Source organism: Elephas maximus, chromosome 25 (assembly GCF_024166365.1).
Source record: "Elephas maximus indicus isolate mEleMax1 chromosome 25, mEleMax1 primary haplotype, whole genome shotgun sequence".
NCBI classification, from domain to species: domain Eukaryota; kingdom Metazoa; phylum Chordata; class Mammalia; order Proboscidea; family Elephantidae; genus Elephas; species Elephas maximus.
The window spans coordinates 36,526,405-36,545,639 of NC_064843.1; the positions used below are offsets into that span (position 1 = coordinate 36,526,405).

The window sequence follows — 19,235 nt, forward strand, 5'->3', positions numbered from 1 at the left end:
GAGTCAGGTGGATGTCTGGAAAAAAGCCTTCCAGGCAGAGGGAGTCCCAACTACAATGGCCCTAAGGTGGGGTGTTTCAGGAACAGCAGAAAGGCCAGTGTGGCTGGAGGCGGGAGGGCAAGGGGCAGTGGGAGAGATGGGGCCAAGGTGAGGGACCCCACAGTTTACTATAAGGACTATGGTTTCTACTTACGAGTCTTCTGCAAGTACTGGCTTAGGTATCACCTCCTCCAGGAAGCCTTCCCTGTCCCCCAGACTGGGTGAGGCCCTACCTCAGCCCCCCACAGCCCCCTGGGATTCCCTCTCTCAGAGTCTTCGACATACTGGGCAGTAGCTGTGTGTCTGTGTGTTTGTTTGTGGGTCCATCTCCTGTGTGGGGTCTGGAAGAAAGCAGGGAGATGAGGTGGGCAAGAAACTAGGTAACAGTTTCTTCCTTTCCAAGAGGCCTGGCTGGACAGTGGTAAAGATGGCGAGTGTATGGGGGGGGACAAGGGGCATTTGCCTCATTCACCCCAATAACCGCCAAACCCCTAACCCTATAATGTTCATCCCGAGGGTCACTCAATCAAACCACTCCTTTTTTTATAAATAAAGTTTTTTTTTTAATTTTAAAATTTTATTATATAAAACGCGTACAGAAAAGGGCACAGCTCAAATGAATTTTTATAAATTGAGCACTTCAGAGGCCCCCCCATGTGTTCCCTCGAAGTCACTCTCCCCAAGGTAACCACTGTCTGACCTCTAACATAGTGAATGAGGTCAGTATGATCTTGAGGTTCACAAAAATAGACTCACACAGAGTGTGCTCTTTTGAGTGTGTCTTCTTTCACACATTGTTGTTGGTCCCCAACTCACGGTGACCCCATGCACAACAAGATCAGACCATTGTGAGCCATAGGGTTTTCATTGGTTGACTTTTCAGAAGTAGATTGCCAGGCCTTTCTTCCTAGTCTTAGTCTGGAAGCTGCACTGAAACCTGTTCAACCTATAGCAGTAAGCAAGCCTCCCCTGACAGATGGGTGGTAGCTGTGCGTGGGGTACATTGGCTGGGAATTGAGCCTTGGTCTCCCCCATGGAAGTCGAAAAATCTACCACGGAACCACCACTGCCCCTCTTTCACACATTGTTATTGTTGTTAGGGGCCGTCAAGTCAATCCCTATTTATAGCAACCCCCCGTGACAGACAGGGTAGACCTACCAATAGGGTTTTCTTGGCTATAATCTTTAGGGAAGCAGATTGCCAGGTCTTTCCCCACCGAGTGGCTGGGTGGATTTGAACTACCCATCTTTCAGTTAGCAGTCAAGTGCTTAATCATTCGGGTCACCCAGGCTCCTATTCACCCATGTTGTATGTGACGCAATGGTTTATTCTTTTTCTTTGCCGTACTACCCCATTATGTGATGAACCCAGCTTGCTTCCATCCTCCTGTGTAGAGACGGCTGGGCTGTTTCCAGTTGTAGGCTGTTATGAATGAAGCTGCTATGAATGTTCTTGCCCAGTCTGTTTGTGAACATGTTTTTATTTTTCATTTCTTTTGGGTAAAAAGCTAGGAGTGGAACTGCTGGATCGCAGTAGCCTATGCATGTGTTTAGCTCTGCTGGACACTGCGCCAATTCCCCAAAGTGGCTGAGCCACTGGGCACTCCCCCCGGCAGTACGTGAGTGTTACCGCTAATCCTCGTGCTCACCAGCACCTGGTACTGCCAACGTTTTTAAGACATTTGTTTGAGAGATGAGAAAGTAAAGCTAACACCAAGTATTTATTGAACACGTACTGTGTGGGGGACACCTAAACCAAAAAAAACCAAACCCAGTGCTGTCGAGTCGATTCCGACTCACAGCGACCCTATAGGACATAGTAGAACTGCCCCATAGGGGGACACCTAGCATGTGATAATCCGTCTAGCCATCACAACAAGCCGGTGAGGTCAATACTATTATTTTCCCATCTTACATTCTAAGGGCCCAGACTCAGCAAGGGGAAGTGGCTGACTCTAACATTTGCCATCTGAACCGTACATGCTGTGTGGCCTTGGACCGGCTACTCCATCTCTCTGAGCCTCTGCTTCCTCATCTAGGATTGTGGGAGTCTTGAAGGTGAGCAGTGCCCACAGGGACACAGTGGAACAGAATCTTCACTGTTGCCTTCCCAGGGGGTGGGGTCACAGTGCGGGGCTCCCCATGCCAGCCTACCCCCCATTAGCCGTTGGCCATTTAGCTGAAGGTAAATTCATAGTAACTGACCATTCAAGGAATCAGATTGGAGGTCAGAGTACCCAGCCCGTCTCCCATGGTACAGATGAGATTCAGAGAGGAGCCCTGACTTGTATGAGGTCACCCGGTGTGCCCCAGGCTTTCTGATGCAAACAGCTGTGCCTTGGTTTCCCCATCTGCACACTGGGCCTGGGGTGGTGCTGCTGTGTGAGCATCCAAGGGTGGGGGCAGGAAGGGGGCATCTCTGGCATGCCCAGGGTCAGGCGCCAGCCATCCGTGGATTACCCAGGCGCCAAACCTGTGTCAAAGCTGCCATTGTCCCAGAGCCTAGGAAGATGATGTGTGACGGGATTAGGGCCAACAGTAAGGGACAAGGGGATGGCCTTGGCATCCAGGCAAAGGAGAGGAAGGGCCCTCCCTCTTCTGTGGCATGGGCCTAGGCCAGGCTGGGATAAGGCCAACATGCCAGGGCCCCCCAGGTTCTAGGAGAGCTGGGCTCCTTGCCACAATGCCACCCACAGAAACGTGTGCGTGTCCAGATACAGACCCACCTACACGAAGAGACCTGCCAGATCCCCCATGTACAAAGACATCCCCCATGGAGACACAGGTGTACTGACAGATGCACACACCAACACACAGACACACGGACACGTGGCCACCACCCCAATAGCTTTCAGGGCTGGAGCACCAACTCATCATAGGAGGCACCTTGACATACATTTGTTTTAGTTATAGGTTTTGTTTTAATACTCTAGTAAATAACATTGATTATCAGGGTCCATTTATAACACATTTATTTTTCAAATGAGTCAATATAAAGAATGATATCAGTATAAGTCCTAGGGGGAAGTGATGGGGAAGATATGACGAATGTCAAGGAGCTGATTCTCACATGGATGTCCTCTCTGAGACCTGGAGACACCCTTGGACATGGACCACGAACAAGTGGACAGGAGTCACACAGACACGGCAGACACCCAGAGGCCTCTTCACACAACACACGCAAACCTGCACACCTGGAGATGCAAGCCCCATGGCAGGTCACCCTGATCCCTGGGCCATTTTGATACTGGAACAAGCTCATGGACATACACACTGGCACATGGCCACGTAGTTCCCTCTCACACTCTGTGTTGGTCATCTAGTGCTGCCATAACAGAAATACCAGAAGTGGATGGCTTTAACAAAGAGAAATTTATTTCCTCACAGTAAAGTAAGCTAAAAATCCAAATTCAAAGTGTCAGCTCCAGGAGAAGTCTTTCTCTGTCTGTCGGCTGTGAAGGAAGTTCCTTGTCCTCAATCCTCCCATGGTCGAGGAGCTTCTCAGGCTCAGGGACCCCATGTCCAAATGACGCACTCTGCTCCTTGTGCTGCTTTCTTGGTGGTATGAGGTCCCCAACTCTCTGCTTGCTTCCCTTTCTTTTTAACTCTTGAGAGATAAAAGGTGGTGCAGGCCACACCCCAGGGAAACTCCCTTTACTTTGGATAAGGGGGGTGACCTGAGTAAGGGTGGTGTTACAATCCCACCCTAATCCTTTTAACATAAAATTACAATCACAAAATGGAGCACAACCACACATGGCCTAAGCAAGTTGGTACACAGATTTTGGGGGGGACATAATTCAATCCATGACATACTCCAACACGGAAGCCCTGTTCACATCTCATTGGCCTCAAAAATCCACCATAGCTAACATTTATTGAGCACATGTGTGCCAGGTGCTGTGGTAAACACTGCTGTGACTGGGCTAGCTGACTCCCCACAATAACTTGCCGAGTTTGGTACTGCTATCATTCCTATCTTAGCGATGAGGAAACTGAGGCTCAGAGAGGTGAAGTGCCTTGCCCAGGGCACACAGCAGCGAAGAGGCACAGCCAGAATTTGAATCCAGGCAGGCAGGCTCTGGAGCCCAAATTCCAAGCCCAGCTCTGTCCTTGGGCTTGTGAGGTGGGCTCAGGCCAGTAACTCCACCGCTCTGAGCCTTAATCTTCTCATCTGTGAAACAGGGACAGTCCCTACCTGCCTCACCTATTATGAGGACTAAAGGAGGCAACCCAGCCGGAGCTCCTGGCATGCCCCAGGCACTCCGCAGGCTCCCTGTGAATAGGACCATCCCCAGGTTACCAAGTTTGGGTGGCACGTTGGAGCCAGCTAAGGTGGGTGGGAAGAGCTTTGCCACTTGCTAAACTATGTGACCTTGGCAAGGGAGCTAACCTTCCTGTGCCTCAATTTCCTGACCTAATAAATTGGGGGTGCTGCCCTCTCCCCATAGGGTCATTGGGTGGATTAAATGCGATGATCCGGGCAAGACTCTGAGTGTGGTATTCAGGAGGTGCTCAGTATGTGCTCAAGCCACCCCCAAAGCTGTGACTGGCTACCCTCCAGACCCTGAATGGTCTTAGAAAAACCCACTGAAGGGGAAGAAAATCCACACGTTCATTTGCCATAAATAAAGAGGCTGAAGCACCAGGTGTTCGTTCGTAAGGGCCTTTGTCCTGTTTATTGCCAAGGCCCCAACCCAGGCCAGTCCCACTCACTCTTCAGCAAAGGAAGCAGCCACCGGCAATAGCGGGCCAGGCCCACCCAGCTCCAATCAAGGGGCCAATCCGTGGGGCATGGTCAGCTGGCGGTTTGGCGGCAGCTGGTGTGTGAGTTCTGCCACGATCATTCCAACTTCAAATTCAGCACCAGAGCATTCTGGAGGAGGCAAAGGGCCAGTGTGGGCGAGGGGCAATGACAGAACCACCCAGGCGTGGGGATGGGATGGAGTGGGGCCTGTTGCCAGGAAATGGAAACCAGTGTGGTATTGAAGGGTGGAGGCTGCACTAGACTCGCCTTGTGACCCGGGGGAGGTCCCCTCTCCTCTCTGTGCCTCAGTTTTCTCACACACCCCTACCTCCTCGACTGGAGAGATAGAATGAAGAAATGCTCATTTAACACTCCAAGGGCAGTGCTTGACATGCAATGAAAAGCTAACATCTATTGAGCACTTACTGTATACCGTTAGGTGAATTATCTCAATGAGTCATCAGGACAGCCCTACGGGGCCAGTACCTAAATTTTCATCACTGTTTTATGCACAGAAGAGCGAAGGCGTAAAGAGGTGAAGTAATTTGCCCAAGGTTGCAAACAAGAGAGTAGCAGAGCTTAAGTCTCCTCCTGGGGAGCCCCTGGCCAGGGTGGACCCAGGTTTTGAGGGACAAGGTCTTGCTCTTCAGACTGGCAGGATTATACTGATGGCCTCTCCGCTCCCCAACCCTCTCTTCAAGTTTGTGAGGGGCTCTTGCCATTGGTCGAAAGTGTCGATTGATATGCCCTCCCTCCCACCTCACCTCCACTATGTCCAGTTCAGCCCGGTTGTAATTCATGCCCAGAAAGTCCGGGAGCGGGAGCCCGACCTGGAGCACATCTGAGAAATACAGTAAGCGGCATCTCAGCCAGCCTGCTCTGCAATTGATTAAGGAGTGGCTGCCTGGCACAGAGTAGTGGGAAATAGTGCATTGGTTGATTTATGATGTCTGCTGGCTGCACAGGCAGAGACAGTACAAGCCTGAATCACCATGTGTTTACCAACCCAGTTCTGGGTCAAGACCTGACTTCAGGGACAGAATTCACACATTTGTGGTGAAAAACGTGAGATTGTTCACTACAGATCAGTAAGCAAGCACAAGTAAGCCAGTGATTACCTTGCTTACTGGCTCTTCCATCCCTGTCAGGGATTGTAAATTTGAAAAGAAGCTTTGATTCTGTAGAAAGGTGCTGTGGGATTGGGGGAGAGACAAATGCCAGCCATACCTAGAAGCAGAATCCTTGCTACGGTGAAAAAATGTGAAATTGTTCACTACAGTTGATCTGGTAAGCAAGGTAAGCACCATGCTTACCTTGCCTATTGAATAATCCGTCCCTGATTGGAAACCCTGGTGGTGTAGTGGTTAAGAGTTCCACTGTCAACCACAAGGTTGGCAGTTTGAATCCACCAGGCGCTCCTTAGAACCCCTATGGGGCAGTCCTACTCTGTCCTATATGGTCGCTATGAGTCGGAATCGACTCGATGGCAACGGGTTTTTTGGTTTGCTCATGGTCTGGGGTCAAGATCAGAGTCCAAAGAGTGGGAGGGGACTTTAAGACAATAAGACTGCATTGACCTCAGAGATTCAGCAATGTTAGCCCAGAACTCGTGATGTGGCTTTGAGACCACCCAGGTGGCATCCCTTCCTGCTGATAGTGCTTCTTGGCACCAGCAAAAGCAAAGCCTATTGGAGCCCTCACCATTGACGACTGGGATGTAGGCCTCTTGGAGATAATTGGTGATGAAACCAGTCAGCTCCTGCTCCTGGGGAGAGAGAGAGAAAATTCCATGTCCTACCATTCGATTCATACAGTCTGACTGCCACGTTTTTCTTCCACAGAGTGGCTTGTGAGTTAGAGACATCAAGTAATTTGTCCAGCCACCGTCAACACTGGGCCTTAGCCCTGGCTCCATTCACCTACAGGCCTGTGCTCTTCACCACTGCTTTGTCCCTGTTCAGGTGACACCTGGGACTTTGGGTCACGGTGCAGGGATGGGGGAATTCAGGAGTTATAGGGCTATGTGGAACCCACGCCTGCTCCAACAGAAAACTCTGTAGTTTCATTCGTTCACCACCTCTCTGTACCTCAATTTCCCCAACTGTGGAAGTGGAATATAATAGCACCTACTTACAGGGCTTCCATGAGGGTTAAATGAGATTGTGTGAAGCAGTAGCACAGAGTAAAAACTATTAAGTGCTACTGCTGCTGTCGTTGGCACCTACTGGGTCTGTGTTGGGCTCTGAGGCCACAGAGATTAATAAAAATAACAGCTTGGCCAACAAGGCCAACAAGCCCATTGCCCATGGCAATGTTTTTAAAATCAATCCAGATTCTATCTAGAAAATGAAACAGAGATTCAGAGAGGCCAAGGGATTTTCCCGAGGTCACAAAGAAAGCAGAGTCCTGAGGTCCACAGTGACCTTGCTCTATTCACCCTGTGTCCAGTTTGGGACCCCTTCACTGCAGCCCCAGGGTAGAATAGGCCCAGTCTTGCCCTCAAGCCAGGTCAGGCAGAACACTTGGGACACTTACCTTGAATGAGCCCATCTTTGAGGACTTCCGGGTCAGGCTCAGTAATCTGTGGAGGGCAGAGCATGAGAAAGAGGGGAAAAGGGTGGTCAGAGCCAGGGCCCAAGGGAGTTCCAAGCACTCTAACCTCTCCCTGATTCAGAATTCTCCTCTACAGCCTCCAGACCAGGTGCTCGTAAGCCTCTGCTTGCATGCTGCCTCTGTTGGGGCACTCACCACCTTTCCTTATAGCCTGTTCTGTTTCCCACATATCTCCTGTACCTCCTCTTGTCCTGACTCTCCCTCTGGGACTCCTAGCCATGTCTGCTGCTCCTGCCTGAGGCCAGGTGTGCAGAGGTTGGCAGCCCAACTGGTAGTCCCAGATCCTTGCAGGCAGCAGAGTTGGGGCCCCCTCACCTTGCCCCCTCCCCTGCATAGCCTCTGATAGGCACTAGTACATGTTGGCACCAGAACAGGCCACATGACAATGGTTATTTGGTGACTCTACTATCCCAAATTTATTTTCTAATCCCGTAACAGACCTTCCATTTTCTGCTCTCATTCCAAGACATTCAGGTGAGTCTGAACCCAGAGACCCCAGGATGAGCACATGACCCAGGCTTGGCCAACCAGAACATTACATCTCCCAGTTATGGTGATTAGCTTAGAGTTGGCCCTGTGATTCAAGCTATACCAATGAGAAGCAGTCTTGGTAATTTTGTTAGAATCATTGGACAAGAGGCCTCTCATCACTGGAGTCACTTTGTCACCATATAGAGACTGCCTAAGAATTCAGCTAACAAAGTGGACAGCAGAGGAAAGGGGAACAGGGAGACAGATTTTTGAGATCTTTGTTTGTGTGCCTAGATCCAGCCATGCCTGAAGCTGCACAGACCTACTCTTAGAGTTTTCGATTATATGAGGCAAATGATTTCCTTTTGGGCTTAACCATATCGAAGTTGGAATTATATTTTTTGCAAATGAAAGAATTGTGGCCTGATACAAGTCAGATCAAAGATTTAAGCAAAAGCAAGAATTAATGAGCAGCTGAATGTAAAGCTAGGATGTTAATAGCACCCTCCTTACAGAGGGCAAGGATGAAGTGGGATAATGAATATAATGTACAATGCTTGGCATATAAATAAGCTCCATAAATGTTAGCTGATACTAGTATAAGAAAAGGCTTCCTGGAAGAGGTACCATTTAAGCTGGGCCCTGACTGACAGGTGGCATTTGGACAGCATGGGCAAAGGTCCATTGATGGACAAAGGGATATGGGCCCACAGGCAGACTCACTGTGCAAAAGCCTAGTGGAATAGTGAGAGTGGAGGTGGAAGAATTTGAGAAGGACTTGCATGCCAGACTCAGATTTGAGAAAAGATCATGTAGACAGCAGGGAGCCGTTGAAGGTTCTAGGGCAGGCCTAGTGACTACAGCAGCCTAGTAGTGTGGGCTGTGCTGAATGGATCAGGGGGAGAGCCTGGAGCAGGAAGCAGGGTGGATGTGGTAATGCCCATGCAGGGGCACAGGGATGCTAGCGTGGGGCAGCAGGCTCTTACCTGTCCAGAGAGGTGGCCATATGTAGCCTGTCCCCATGCACTGAGTACTGGATTTTCAGGTTGAAGTGCTGGGGTCGGGGCGGGGGGAGGGAGGGACAGGGAGAAGGCAGTGGGTCTCCCAGTCAGAGCTGGTAAAGCCCCTGGCACCAGCACCACCACCACTGCCAAAACAAAGCAGAGGTCAGATGGAACCCTGGTGTGAGTCCTCCTCTCTGCCCACCCCAGTCTCAGAGACTGAACCTACGGTCTCCCCATGACCCCAGTCCCGGCTCCTTACCTGGCCCAGGACAGTACCCCCAAAATAACTGGCACTGTTTGCAGGTTCCTGCACACACTGCGTTATAGCCACAGGCCTTTGCACATGCTGTAACTTCCACCTACAGTGTTCTGCATCCCCAGCCTCCTCAGCATCAACCCCTTCCCTGGCCAGACTCTGCTCATCCTTCAAAACATAACTCAGGAATCACCTCCTCTGGGAAATTCTCTGTGATTTCCCCAAACTGGATTTGGGACCCCTCTGGGCTTCCATGGTTCCCTAAGTGAATCCTTTACTACCCATACAGATGCTAATGTATGTGAGGGGGAGAGGGAGGAAAAACTAAACCATTGACTCTCAGTTTGCTGGTCTTTCAAGCCATTCAAAAGCTCAGTGACAGATCTATGGAACAGACATCAAATGACAGTGCCTGAGAGGTTAGGGCTACATGATTGGGATTAACCAAGAACCCCTCGAATTCATTACTTGGCCATCAACTAAAATCCCTCCATCCAGCCTTGAATGTCCATGAGGGTGGGACTAAATGGGCATCAGCTTCCACACTCACGACTTCCAGGAGGAAGAGAGACACAGGAGCCTTGCTCCTCCGCCGAGCAGCCAGCATCTCTAGGGTGCCATGGAGGTGCAGCAGACTCTTGCCTGTCTTCATGGTGACCTTGGGGCGCTTGTTGATCTTGATCTGGGTCATCAAGGGCTTTGGCTTAGGATAGGCCTCAGCCACCTGCGGAAACCAGGAAAATTCCCTCAGGCCAGCCATCGGACTGATGGCTTCAGTTGAAACCAGGAATTTCTCATGAAATAGGCAATTTCTGCCTTGGACACAGGAAGTACGATGTGCAAAGGCTGGGATGTGTCTATCAAGAAATGCAACAAAACTCACAAGATGACTTCCTATATCGGACATAGAAGGTTCAATGTGCAAAAGCAGAGCTGTTTCTGTTATTTCTGGACTAGACCCAAAAAGTACTTTATGGAGAAGCAGGATATTCTCACATTGACCAGGGAGATGTGGCATGAAAAGCTGCCTCTAAAGTCCCTTGTCTGTTCAGCTGGAGAACAGAGCAGGGCAGGGCAGGGCAGATCATGGTGATCATGGGTGGCTGGGGCACTCACTTTAGATATGAAGCTGGCCAGCGTCTCAGTGGTTTGTGGGGGCAGCTCACCAATCTACAAAATAAAATCAAGGTTAGGATTACTGAAGCTTTCCCTGATCCGTCCTAATAAACCTCTCCTAACTCTATAAGATGTACCCTTTGAAATTGCTTTCACAACACTTATCACTCATGTTCAACTCTGCTTTACTAGATAATGAGCTCCTGGGTTACAGAGACCGTGGTTTATGTATTCCTATGCCCACAGACCTTAGCACATGGTCAAACACTGGGAAAAGTTGTTGGATTAATAAGTGGAAAGATAGGAGATGGCGTGGAGGAGAGGAAAGTGAAATGGAGTGATAAATGGATGGAAGAATGGATGGATGAATGGATGGATGGATGGGATGATGGACGGATGGATGGATGGATGGGAGGATGAAAGAATGTGTGGAGGATGATGGATGGTAGGTGAAGGGATGGTAGGATGGATGGATGGTCCAGTGAGGGATGGGTGGGTGGATGGGTATGTGGGAAGATGGACAGAGGGAATGCTAAATGGTTGGGAGAATAGTTGGATGGCTAAATGACTGGATAAGTAGGAGAATGAATAATGGAGAGTTATGTGGGTAGATGGATGAGTGATTGGTCTAGAACAAAGGAAGCATTAAGGGTCAGAGAATCAAGACAGCCTTCTAGGAGGTGGTGGCAGCTAAGCAGAATTTTGAAGGATGTGTTGGAGGAGAAACTCTAGGTGTGTGACCTTGAGCAGGTCCTAGCCCCTTCTTTATCTTATCAGGTAGATAAGACACCAAGGAACCCTAGGCAAATCCTGCCTCTTCCCTGGGCCTGACAGAGTATGATTGGGTGAGGCACTCATTGGGAGAAGCAAACAGCCTTGGGAGAAGTGTGAGTATGAAATTAGCAGTCCCAAAAATCAGCTCAGGGAATCAAGGGTTCATGTTCAGGACAGAAAGGGTGAAGGCCCCAGTGACTGGTTAAACACTCATATTTGTATGGTAGACAGAGAACATGCATAGACTCAACAGTATAAGTCTCTGTTCTGGGTGTTGTGTGGATACTATAAAGGTTTGGATGGCTGATAGCTGGAAAGATATAGCCTAGGGCATGAATACATGGCAGAGAGATAGGTGGATGGGAGGATGATGACTGGATAAAAAGAAGGTAGATGGATGGCCAATGCATGAGAGATATATGTTGATGAATAAATAGCTGGTTGTTTGGACAGTTGGAGGAATGGATGGATAGATGATAGTTACATGGATAGAGGGATAATGAATGGTGGGATGAACTGATGATAGGAACCCAAATTAGTCCTAGCATCTCCCAGTCCTGGTGTAGCCCACAACTCCAGGATAAATCTTGGAATAGATAAGCCAGACTGGGACTGTCATTACAGGGGACAGAAGCAGATGGGGGGAAGGGGAGAACCACTGGGCAGCTCACCTTCATGTCTCGGATTTTCACGTCAAAAGACTTCTGTAGGAGGGTGAGCTCAGCTGTGAGGAAGGTGGCTGAGAGCAGCAGCTGTGACGATCCTTCAGCATAGCCCTCGGGGACTTTGAGGTCCTCCCTGGCATCAGGAAGCTTGATGGTGCTTCCCTCTTTCTGCTGTACCACAGGCTGTGGGACGGTGGGAGGGAGACACTCAGACTTAGCCATGAGGGACTGTGGCTAGGGGTGAGTCTCAGTCCCCCACATTCATGGGGCTCAAACCAAGCCCCAAATCATCAAGTCATTAAATGTTAGAGCCAGAGAAGGCTACAGTGGTCCAACCCTCCCAGTGTACAGATGGGTAGACTGAGGCCTGAGAGGATGAGGGAGTCAGTCACTAGACCACTGGCAGTTCCTCCTAGGGTTTCTTAGGTAACCTCAGTTAATCTGACTCTGACTACTTGGGGTCCTCATTTATCCAGAATGTGTTTTCTGTTTTATTCTTAGGAGAAATAGGTAAGCAAAAAACAAGCCAAGGCATGGTAGAACCACATGGGACGGAGACTTCACAAGGAGGTGACTTCTCAGAATATATCTTCCCATTCCTGGAAGATGTGTCTCACCTAGCCACCTGGGGCTCTGGAGACCTGAGTGAGGGCCCAGCTCTGCCACCAACTCACTGTGGAACCCTAGGCAAGTCCTGACTCTTTCCTGGGCCTCAGTATTCCCCTTCTGTACAATGACGGGGTGACTGGGTGAGACACTCATTGGGAGAAGCAAACAGCCCTAGGAGAAGGTGTGAGTATGAAATTAGCAGTCCCAAAACTCAGCTCAGGGAATCCAAGGCTCATGTTTAGGGCAGAGGGGGAGAAGGCCCCACTGGCAGGTTAAACACTCATGGTGGGCCTGGACCAACCAGGGCCTGAGAGGCCCCCTCACCCTCCAACCCTGGTGCAAACAGCCCCCACCCAGGTCAGTGAACCTAAGACCACAGCCCCCAGTTGTCCAGGTGCTTACACTCAAGTCCACTTGGATGTAACTGGCTGTGGTTGTCGGTGTGGATGACAGGACGTATTTGATGGTGCCCACCTGGCCCACAGGCATGGGGGCTGTGGGAACAGGAAGGCTCCACTCAGGACGGTGCCAACCCCATTAGTAGTCCAGAGAAGGCCACCTGAGCCTGTCTTGGGCACCAGGAAACCTGGCCCTCTGTGTTCCAACACAACCTGTTTAGCGTCTCTGATACTCAGTAACTTCATTTGTACAATGGAGGTGACAGTGTCTGGCCTGAAAAATCACCCTCCTCACAGCATTCTGTGGACACAGAGCTTGAGTGGTCCCCAAGGACTATCACAGTTCAGATCTCACAATAGACCAGTAAGGTCAGGATTATTAGCTCCATTTTATAGATGAACAAACTGAGGATCAGAAGAGTGAAGTGACTTGTCCCAGAACACTTGCTGGGGACATGACAGAATTTCTACACACCCAGCAATTGTGCTTTCCTTTCCCCTACACCAAGAATTCTGTAGACCCCAAAATGATGAAAGTAGCAGATTCCCTTGGCAAGGGAAAGTCAGGTATCACCCTCATCAGGATTTATTCAGGGTGCAAGGCTTGTAGACGAGCCCAGAATGGCTGCTCTGTCTGTAGTCCCAGGGGAATGGATGGAACATTGGGTGGAGGGCTGAGAGGCAAGGACCCCAGAGTCCCTCAGGGCCTCAGGCTTCCCATCTGGACAATGGGGAGATGGATGTCATGACCTCAGACCTGCTCTAGTTCCCAGGCTGGGCTGGGAGCAGGCACCTGAATGGGAAGTCGGGCATCAAAGTCCAACCACCCTGATGTCCCTGTGTGGGGGTGCGGTATGGCTGGGGCTGCACTCACTGTTCAGGTTGGCCCACTTCTTGTTCACATATACAAGGACCGCGTCGATGGCTGGACACATCTGGAAGCAGAGAATGCACCGGGCTAAGAGGGCCCCTGCCTGAAGGACCAACCTCCTCATAGCCAAATGGTACTCCATGGGGAGTCCCAAGAGCCCTGGCAAAACAGGGGCTGATGGGAAAACCAAGGCCCCAAGGCACACAGATAGTCAATGGCAGAGCCTGGACTAACCCAGATCTTCTGACTGCAGCCTGCAAAGTCGGGGCCAAGGGGGACTCATTCCCCAAGGAATGGTAATCTAAGCAGGATTGCAAAGACCTGCTATTCAGCCTGTCATTTTCTCCTCCCATGCTCATGGCAGACATCACTAGATGATCATGGCACCTTCTCACACTGAGCCAGCCACAGCCTTAGAAACATTCACACCAGTCTATCAATTAATCAGTCAGCACTCAAGATAAGATGCATTTGCCAGCCCTGGTCTAAGCAACCCCAGGAATGAAGGGTACAGGCTTTCTTTGAGCCACTCACCAGGCCAGGGAGAACTTTGTGCAGAGTGCTGTCCAAGAACTTGTTGACCACCTTGGGTAGCATGCTAGGCACAAGCACAGGAGGATGCAGTGAACAGGTACGTGAATGCCAGGAATTTAAGAACAGGACATGAAGGAACAAGGTTAAGGAAGTACAACGGCTGAGGAAGTAGGGTGCTGGGGGTTGTATTAATGCGAAACCAGCCTTCCTCCCCAGCCTTAGCAAGCCCCAGAGCTTCTTACTTGCTAGGCAAGTTGGTCTTCACGCTAACCAGGATAACCTCACAGCCCTCACTCTTGAACATGGGGAGGCCCGTCTCCTCATCCCGCAGAAGCCGGTTGGTGGCTGTGATGTTCAGGACCACGATGATCTCCATGTTCCCACCCATGAAGCTGGAGGAGGGGACAAGTGGGCATCACGGGCATCTCCATCACTGAAGGCAGTCTCCCTGCCCTCTCTTTGTCCACAATCTCAGCAGCTCTGGGAGGGAACAGGTGGGGGGACCACCTGATACAACAAAGAAGGGGACAGGACCTGCCCAAGATCACCCACCCAGAATTTCACCTCCCTCTTGCCTTCTTTTCTTGCCTTAGCAAACTCCCACACATCCTTCAAAACTCTGCTTAGTTGTGACGACCTCCTGGGAGGCTGTCTTGATTCTCTCACCCCTAATGCCTCCTTTGTTCTAGATCAATCACTCAGCCTGTTACTGTCCATGAAAGGAGAAACCAAGTCTGCATCATCTCAGGCCACAGTACCCAGGTGGCACACAGTAGGTGCTTAATAAATATGCATCAAATAGTGAGACAGAGAGACCATTCCTCCTCCCCCAGTAGCCAGCCCCATACTCACCTTTTGCCAGTGATGGTCATGCCAGTGGACACACATTGAGAGATGCCTACTCTGGGCATGAAGCTCAGTGTGATGACAGGCAGCAGGACATCCTTCACCTTCAGACTGGGAGGGGATAGGCATCCACAGGAATGAGAACTGGGCAGGTGAGACCCAAACCCTAGACCTGCTTCTCCACCACCTTGCTGGGAGGCCTTGGAGAAATCCCCTCATCCCGTGCCACCAGGGTAAGCCTGCTTCATAGGGTCATGATGAAACCTAAACAAAAGGCTGGACGTAAACTAATTTGTACAGAAAGCACTTACTGTGTGTGAGGTGGGACACACGGCTAACACATTATATGACCTTGGACTTCTCCCTTCCCTTCTGTGAGCCTCAGTTTCCCCACTGGCAAAATAGGAAGGTTTGCCTAGATCAAGGTTTCCCAATAGTGGCACTATTGACATTTTGGGCCAGATAATTCTTTGTTATGGGCCTGTTCTGTGCATTGTAGGGTTTCCAGCAGCATCCCTGACTCCTACCCACTAGATGCCAATAGGGCCTGGTTTCCCCCTGCCAAGTTGTGGCAATCAAAAAATCATGTGCCAAATGTCCCCATGGACAAAGTCACCCCTACTTGAGAACCACGAGTCTACACCAGGATAGCAGAGATGTAGCATATATACCTCCACCTGCCCATCCTGAGCTCTTGGCAGACATTGCTAACTGATCACAGTCCTACTTCCTGCTAAGCCAAGATGAAAAAAAAAAAACAAAAAAACCTGAACCATTGCTGTCGAGTTAAGTTGATTCCATAGTGTCCCTGGATTCTCCCCAGGACATCCCTCAGGCAGCCCCTACCAATCAATCCCAGATAGCACATGCAATGAAATCGATTTGCTCCTGTCATTAGCTGACTGTTGACACCTTTCTGGCTCTGCCATTTCAGGATTTTTATTCAATTTCACATCCGTTCAGTGAGTCCCTGCTGCATACAGGAAGTTGGAAATTGACCTGTCAGCCTCACGTCCTCCTCACAATGACCCCGCTTATGGGCAGGGCAGAAATTGTTCTCAATAGATAGCTGAGGAGGCTGAGACCCAGGCAGAGGCAGTCACTCAGCAAGTCACTCAGCAAGACTGTGTGACAAGGCAGAAAGAGTCCCAAGCCCCATACCAGCTCTCACTTGGCTTTCTCAGGTCCCCGTACCACCCTGTGCCCAACTGCACCCCTCGGAGACCCCCCTCACTCAGTGATGCCTTTGATGGGTTTCATCCCTGGCCGCTTCTTGCCCGCCTCAGCTGCCATCTTCTCCAGGATGTGGCTCTCATCCATGGCGCTCTGGACCTCTGGAAATGGGGCCCACAGGGACACTCAGCTGGGCTCCCCACCTCCTCCCTGCCCGCTTGGTCCAATCTCTCAGGTCTCCCAGGCCCAGATCACTTATAGGTGCCACCACCCCGTGCCCCAGAGTCACTGTGTCCCACCCTGGACTGGGTGATGCTGGGGACCTGGAGATGAGCCATGCCCAGATCCGGCCCTCCTCCAGGCTAACGAGGGAGGCAGAGCCATCCCCAACAGCAGTAACAAGTGACAAGAGCCATAATACAGTAAGCACAGGAGCTGTAGGAACCATTTCAGGGTCCCAAGCCAGGAAGGGAAGACCTAGGGAAGGCTTCCAGGAGGAGGTGACATATGTCTTGGTCCATGAAGGAGTAATAGGAATTCGCCAGGTAGCAAAGAGATGAATGGGCCATTTCTGCATGGGGACAGTAGGTGCAAAGGCAGGGACGGGGAGGGGAGGAGAGGGAAGAGTGAGCAATTCAGCATGGCTAGAGGAGGGCTTTTTAGAGGAGGGTGGGCAAAGACGTGACAGAGAAATTGGGGAAATTAGCAGGGACACAACACGAGGCCTGGAACACCAAGTTAAAGTGTCAACTTTATGTTGTGGGCTTGCCACTCCCAGACCTGGGCGATTTGGGGACGCATCTGGGAGAGTGTGAAAATGCAGATGCTGGGCCTGAACCCTAGAGATTCTGAGTCCCCAGGCCTGGAGGCCCCAACTCCAAATGACACCCTGCCAGAAACACTGCCAGTATGGTCACAGACTATTTCACAAAGGGGACAGAGGCTGAACTGACAGAACCGTCATTAGCCCTTTGCCTCTGAACATGACTCCATTTAACTTAGGGTCAAGATGCTGGGGGTGGAAAATAAAATTGACTAAGGGCCCTCTGAGGCGATTTCCATCTCACATTTTATTTGGTCCTGACAGGGAAGAACTGGTCACCCCATTTTACATTTCTTTACATTTTACATTCACAGATGAGCAAACAGCAACACAGAGAGAATGAGTGATTTGCCTGAAGTCACACAGCAAGTTGTTGGCAGAGCTGGGATTAGAACCCAGGTTTATTACCCCCACAGCACCTGTGGTCACCAAACCCCTCCATCAGGGCCAACAAGAGGCCCCAAGGGGGCAGGATTTCCAGCTCTGTTTCTGCCTTTTTGAGAGAACCTTGGGCAAGCTTCCCCAACTTCTCTGGGCCTCAGTTTTCACCCACTGTAAAATGGGAAAATAATAACACATTGCTCTTAGGTTTATTTTGAGGCTCATAGGATGCTCGGGGTGTGCAAACATGAGCGTTTACTGCCCACCCCCCATCCCCACACCTGGCCTGCCAGCTCACCGTGGTTCATGACGTCCATACCCAGCCGCAGCAGTGCCCCGGGGTCAGCTCGCGTGCCTGTCAGCAGCCCGCAGAGTGCCAAGCACAGGATCGGCAGCATGGCTCCACCTGTGCCAGAGGGGCCTGAACTAGGTGCGGCCCACCAGGCCCTGGTGCCCCTGGGGACCTCCTGTACCCCAAAGCAAAGCAAACCACGCCCCTGGATGATCTTGGGGGTCCAGGAACCTTTTGGGCTCCATCCGGTCAGTTCAGCAAACATTATTACTGCCTTCTCCAGAGGAGTCAAGCAGCATCCAGATTAAATGTAGGGCTTTTTGAGTCACCCCAGGCAAGTTACTTCCTTCTGTAAACCTCAGTTTCCTCATCTGTGGAATGGACATGATGTGCTCTGTGGAAGGCTCAACCGTAGTTATTTGTGGGTTCAAGTGTAACTGACTGCCAGATGATGCTAGGGCTGCAGAGAGGATTCCAATCCCTCTGACTCTGGAAGCTACCACTGCCTGTGGGAACAAGGGAACCCTCTGCTCCTGACCCTGACACCCCACAAATGGTGTCCCCACCTCCTCCAGTCCAGCCTCACTTCCACATTAGGACTAGAAATCTCAACTCGCAGCCCCTTAAAGCTCCTTTAGATATCACCTTACCAATAGGGAAACTGAAGCAGACACCCACGGTCACATAGGCAGTTAATAGCAGAACCAAACAAGAGCCTCCCACCTCAAACCCTTCAGGGTCCCCAGGACAGCCCCACCGCACCCTTGGCCTCCCAGAAATCCCTCTCTCCTACTTACCAAGGCCCGAAATTCTCCCAACCAGAGGCCAAGTGTTGATTTCAGGTTTGAGCTTTGACTAAAAAGGTGATGAATTAAGCAGAAGCCTATGGGGCCGGCCTGTGTCAGCCCAGAGAAGGGGGAGTTCCAGCTGGACACTTGCTGGCCATGGCTGGGCCACTGAGGGCCCCACTGGTGCACAAACTGAGATGGATGCCTACTGTGGGCCACCTCCCCAGTCCCGAGTCTAGGTCTGCATTCATTCATTCATTGATCTCATGCTTATTGAGTGCCTACTATGTGCCAAAGGAACCCTGGTAGCACAGTGGTTAAACACCCAGCTTCTAACCAAAAGGTCAGCAGTTCGAACCCACCAGCCACTGTGTGGGAGAAAAGATGTGGCAGTCTGCTTCCGTAAAGAAAACAGCCTTGGAAACCCTATGGGGCAGTTCTACTCTGTCCTATAGAGTCACTACGAGTCAGAATTGATTCAAAGGCAACAGGCCTTTTTTTTTTTTTTTTTTTTTTTCAGGTACTCTGTGCCAAGCAGATCAGGCTACAAGGTTCACACGGCCAAGACCATCCTGCCCCTCTTGCATCATAAGCTTGGAGGAAGAGCAGAGGAAGCAATAGAACGGGCTAACGTGAAAGCAGGGTGTACGTGTTGTCAGGGAAGACCTCTCTGAGGAGGAGATCTCTAGGCTGAGACCCACAGGTTGAGAAGGAGACAGCGGATAAAGAGCCAGGGCAGAACGTTCCAGCCAAAACTCAATATTCACCAATCAAAACTTGATCTATTTCTCTCTCGTCCCTTTCAATGTTTAAATACCTGGACTTGAAAACCATC

General features: G+C 50.6%; 1 protein-coding gene across 1 annotated transcript; it reads right to left on the reverse strand.

Annotated features, from left to right (window-relative positions):
- Nucleotides 1-4,882: 4,882 nt before the first annotated feature.
- Nucleotides 4,883-17,718, reverse strand: BPIFB6 (BPI fold containing family B member 6). Its single transcript, XM_049869814.1, has 15 exons — nt 17,619-17,718; nt 16,178-16,277; nt 14,950-15,054; nt 14,340-14,489; nt 14,098-14,161; nt 13,567-13,627; nt 12,697-12,788; nt 11,692-11,868; nt 10,247-10,300; nt 9,681-9,854; nt 8,857-8,924; nt 7,322-7,367; nt 6,488-6,551; nt 5,551-5,627; nt 4,883-4,915 (listed from the first exon to the last, which is right to left on the reverse strand). The coding sequence occupies exons 1-15, from the start codon at nt 17,716-17,718 to the stop codon at nt 4,883-4,885; spliced, it is 1,365 nt and encodes a 454-aa protein (XP_049725771.1).
- Between the last annotated feature and the right edge of the window lie 1,517 nt (nt 17,719-19,235).

What these genes read in the sequence shown, in the direction of transcription:
- BPIFB6 (XM_049869814.1), bottom strand. Translation starts at nt 17,718, where the DNA reads ATGCTGCCGATCCTGTGCTTGGCACTCTGCGGGCTGCTGACAGGCACG. An exon ending in ATGACCATCACTGGCAAAAG is followed by an intron (nt 14,490 to 14,949) that starts GTGAGTATGGGG and finishes CCCCTCCTCCAG; the next exon opens with CTTCATGGGTGGGAACATGG. An exon ending in GAAGTGGGCCAACCTGAACA is followed by an intron (nt 12,789 to 13,566) that starts GTGAGTGCAGCC and finishes CTGTTCCCACAG; the next exon opens with CCCCCATGCCTGTGGGCCAG.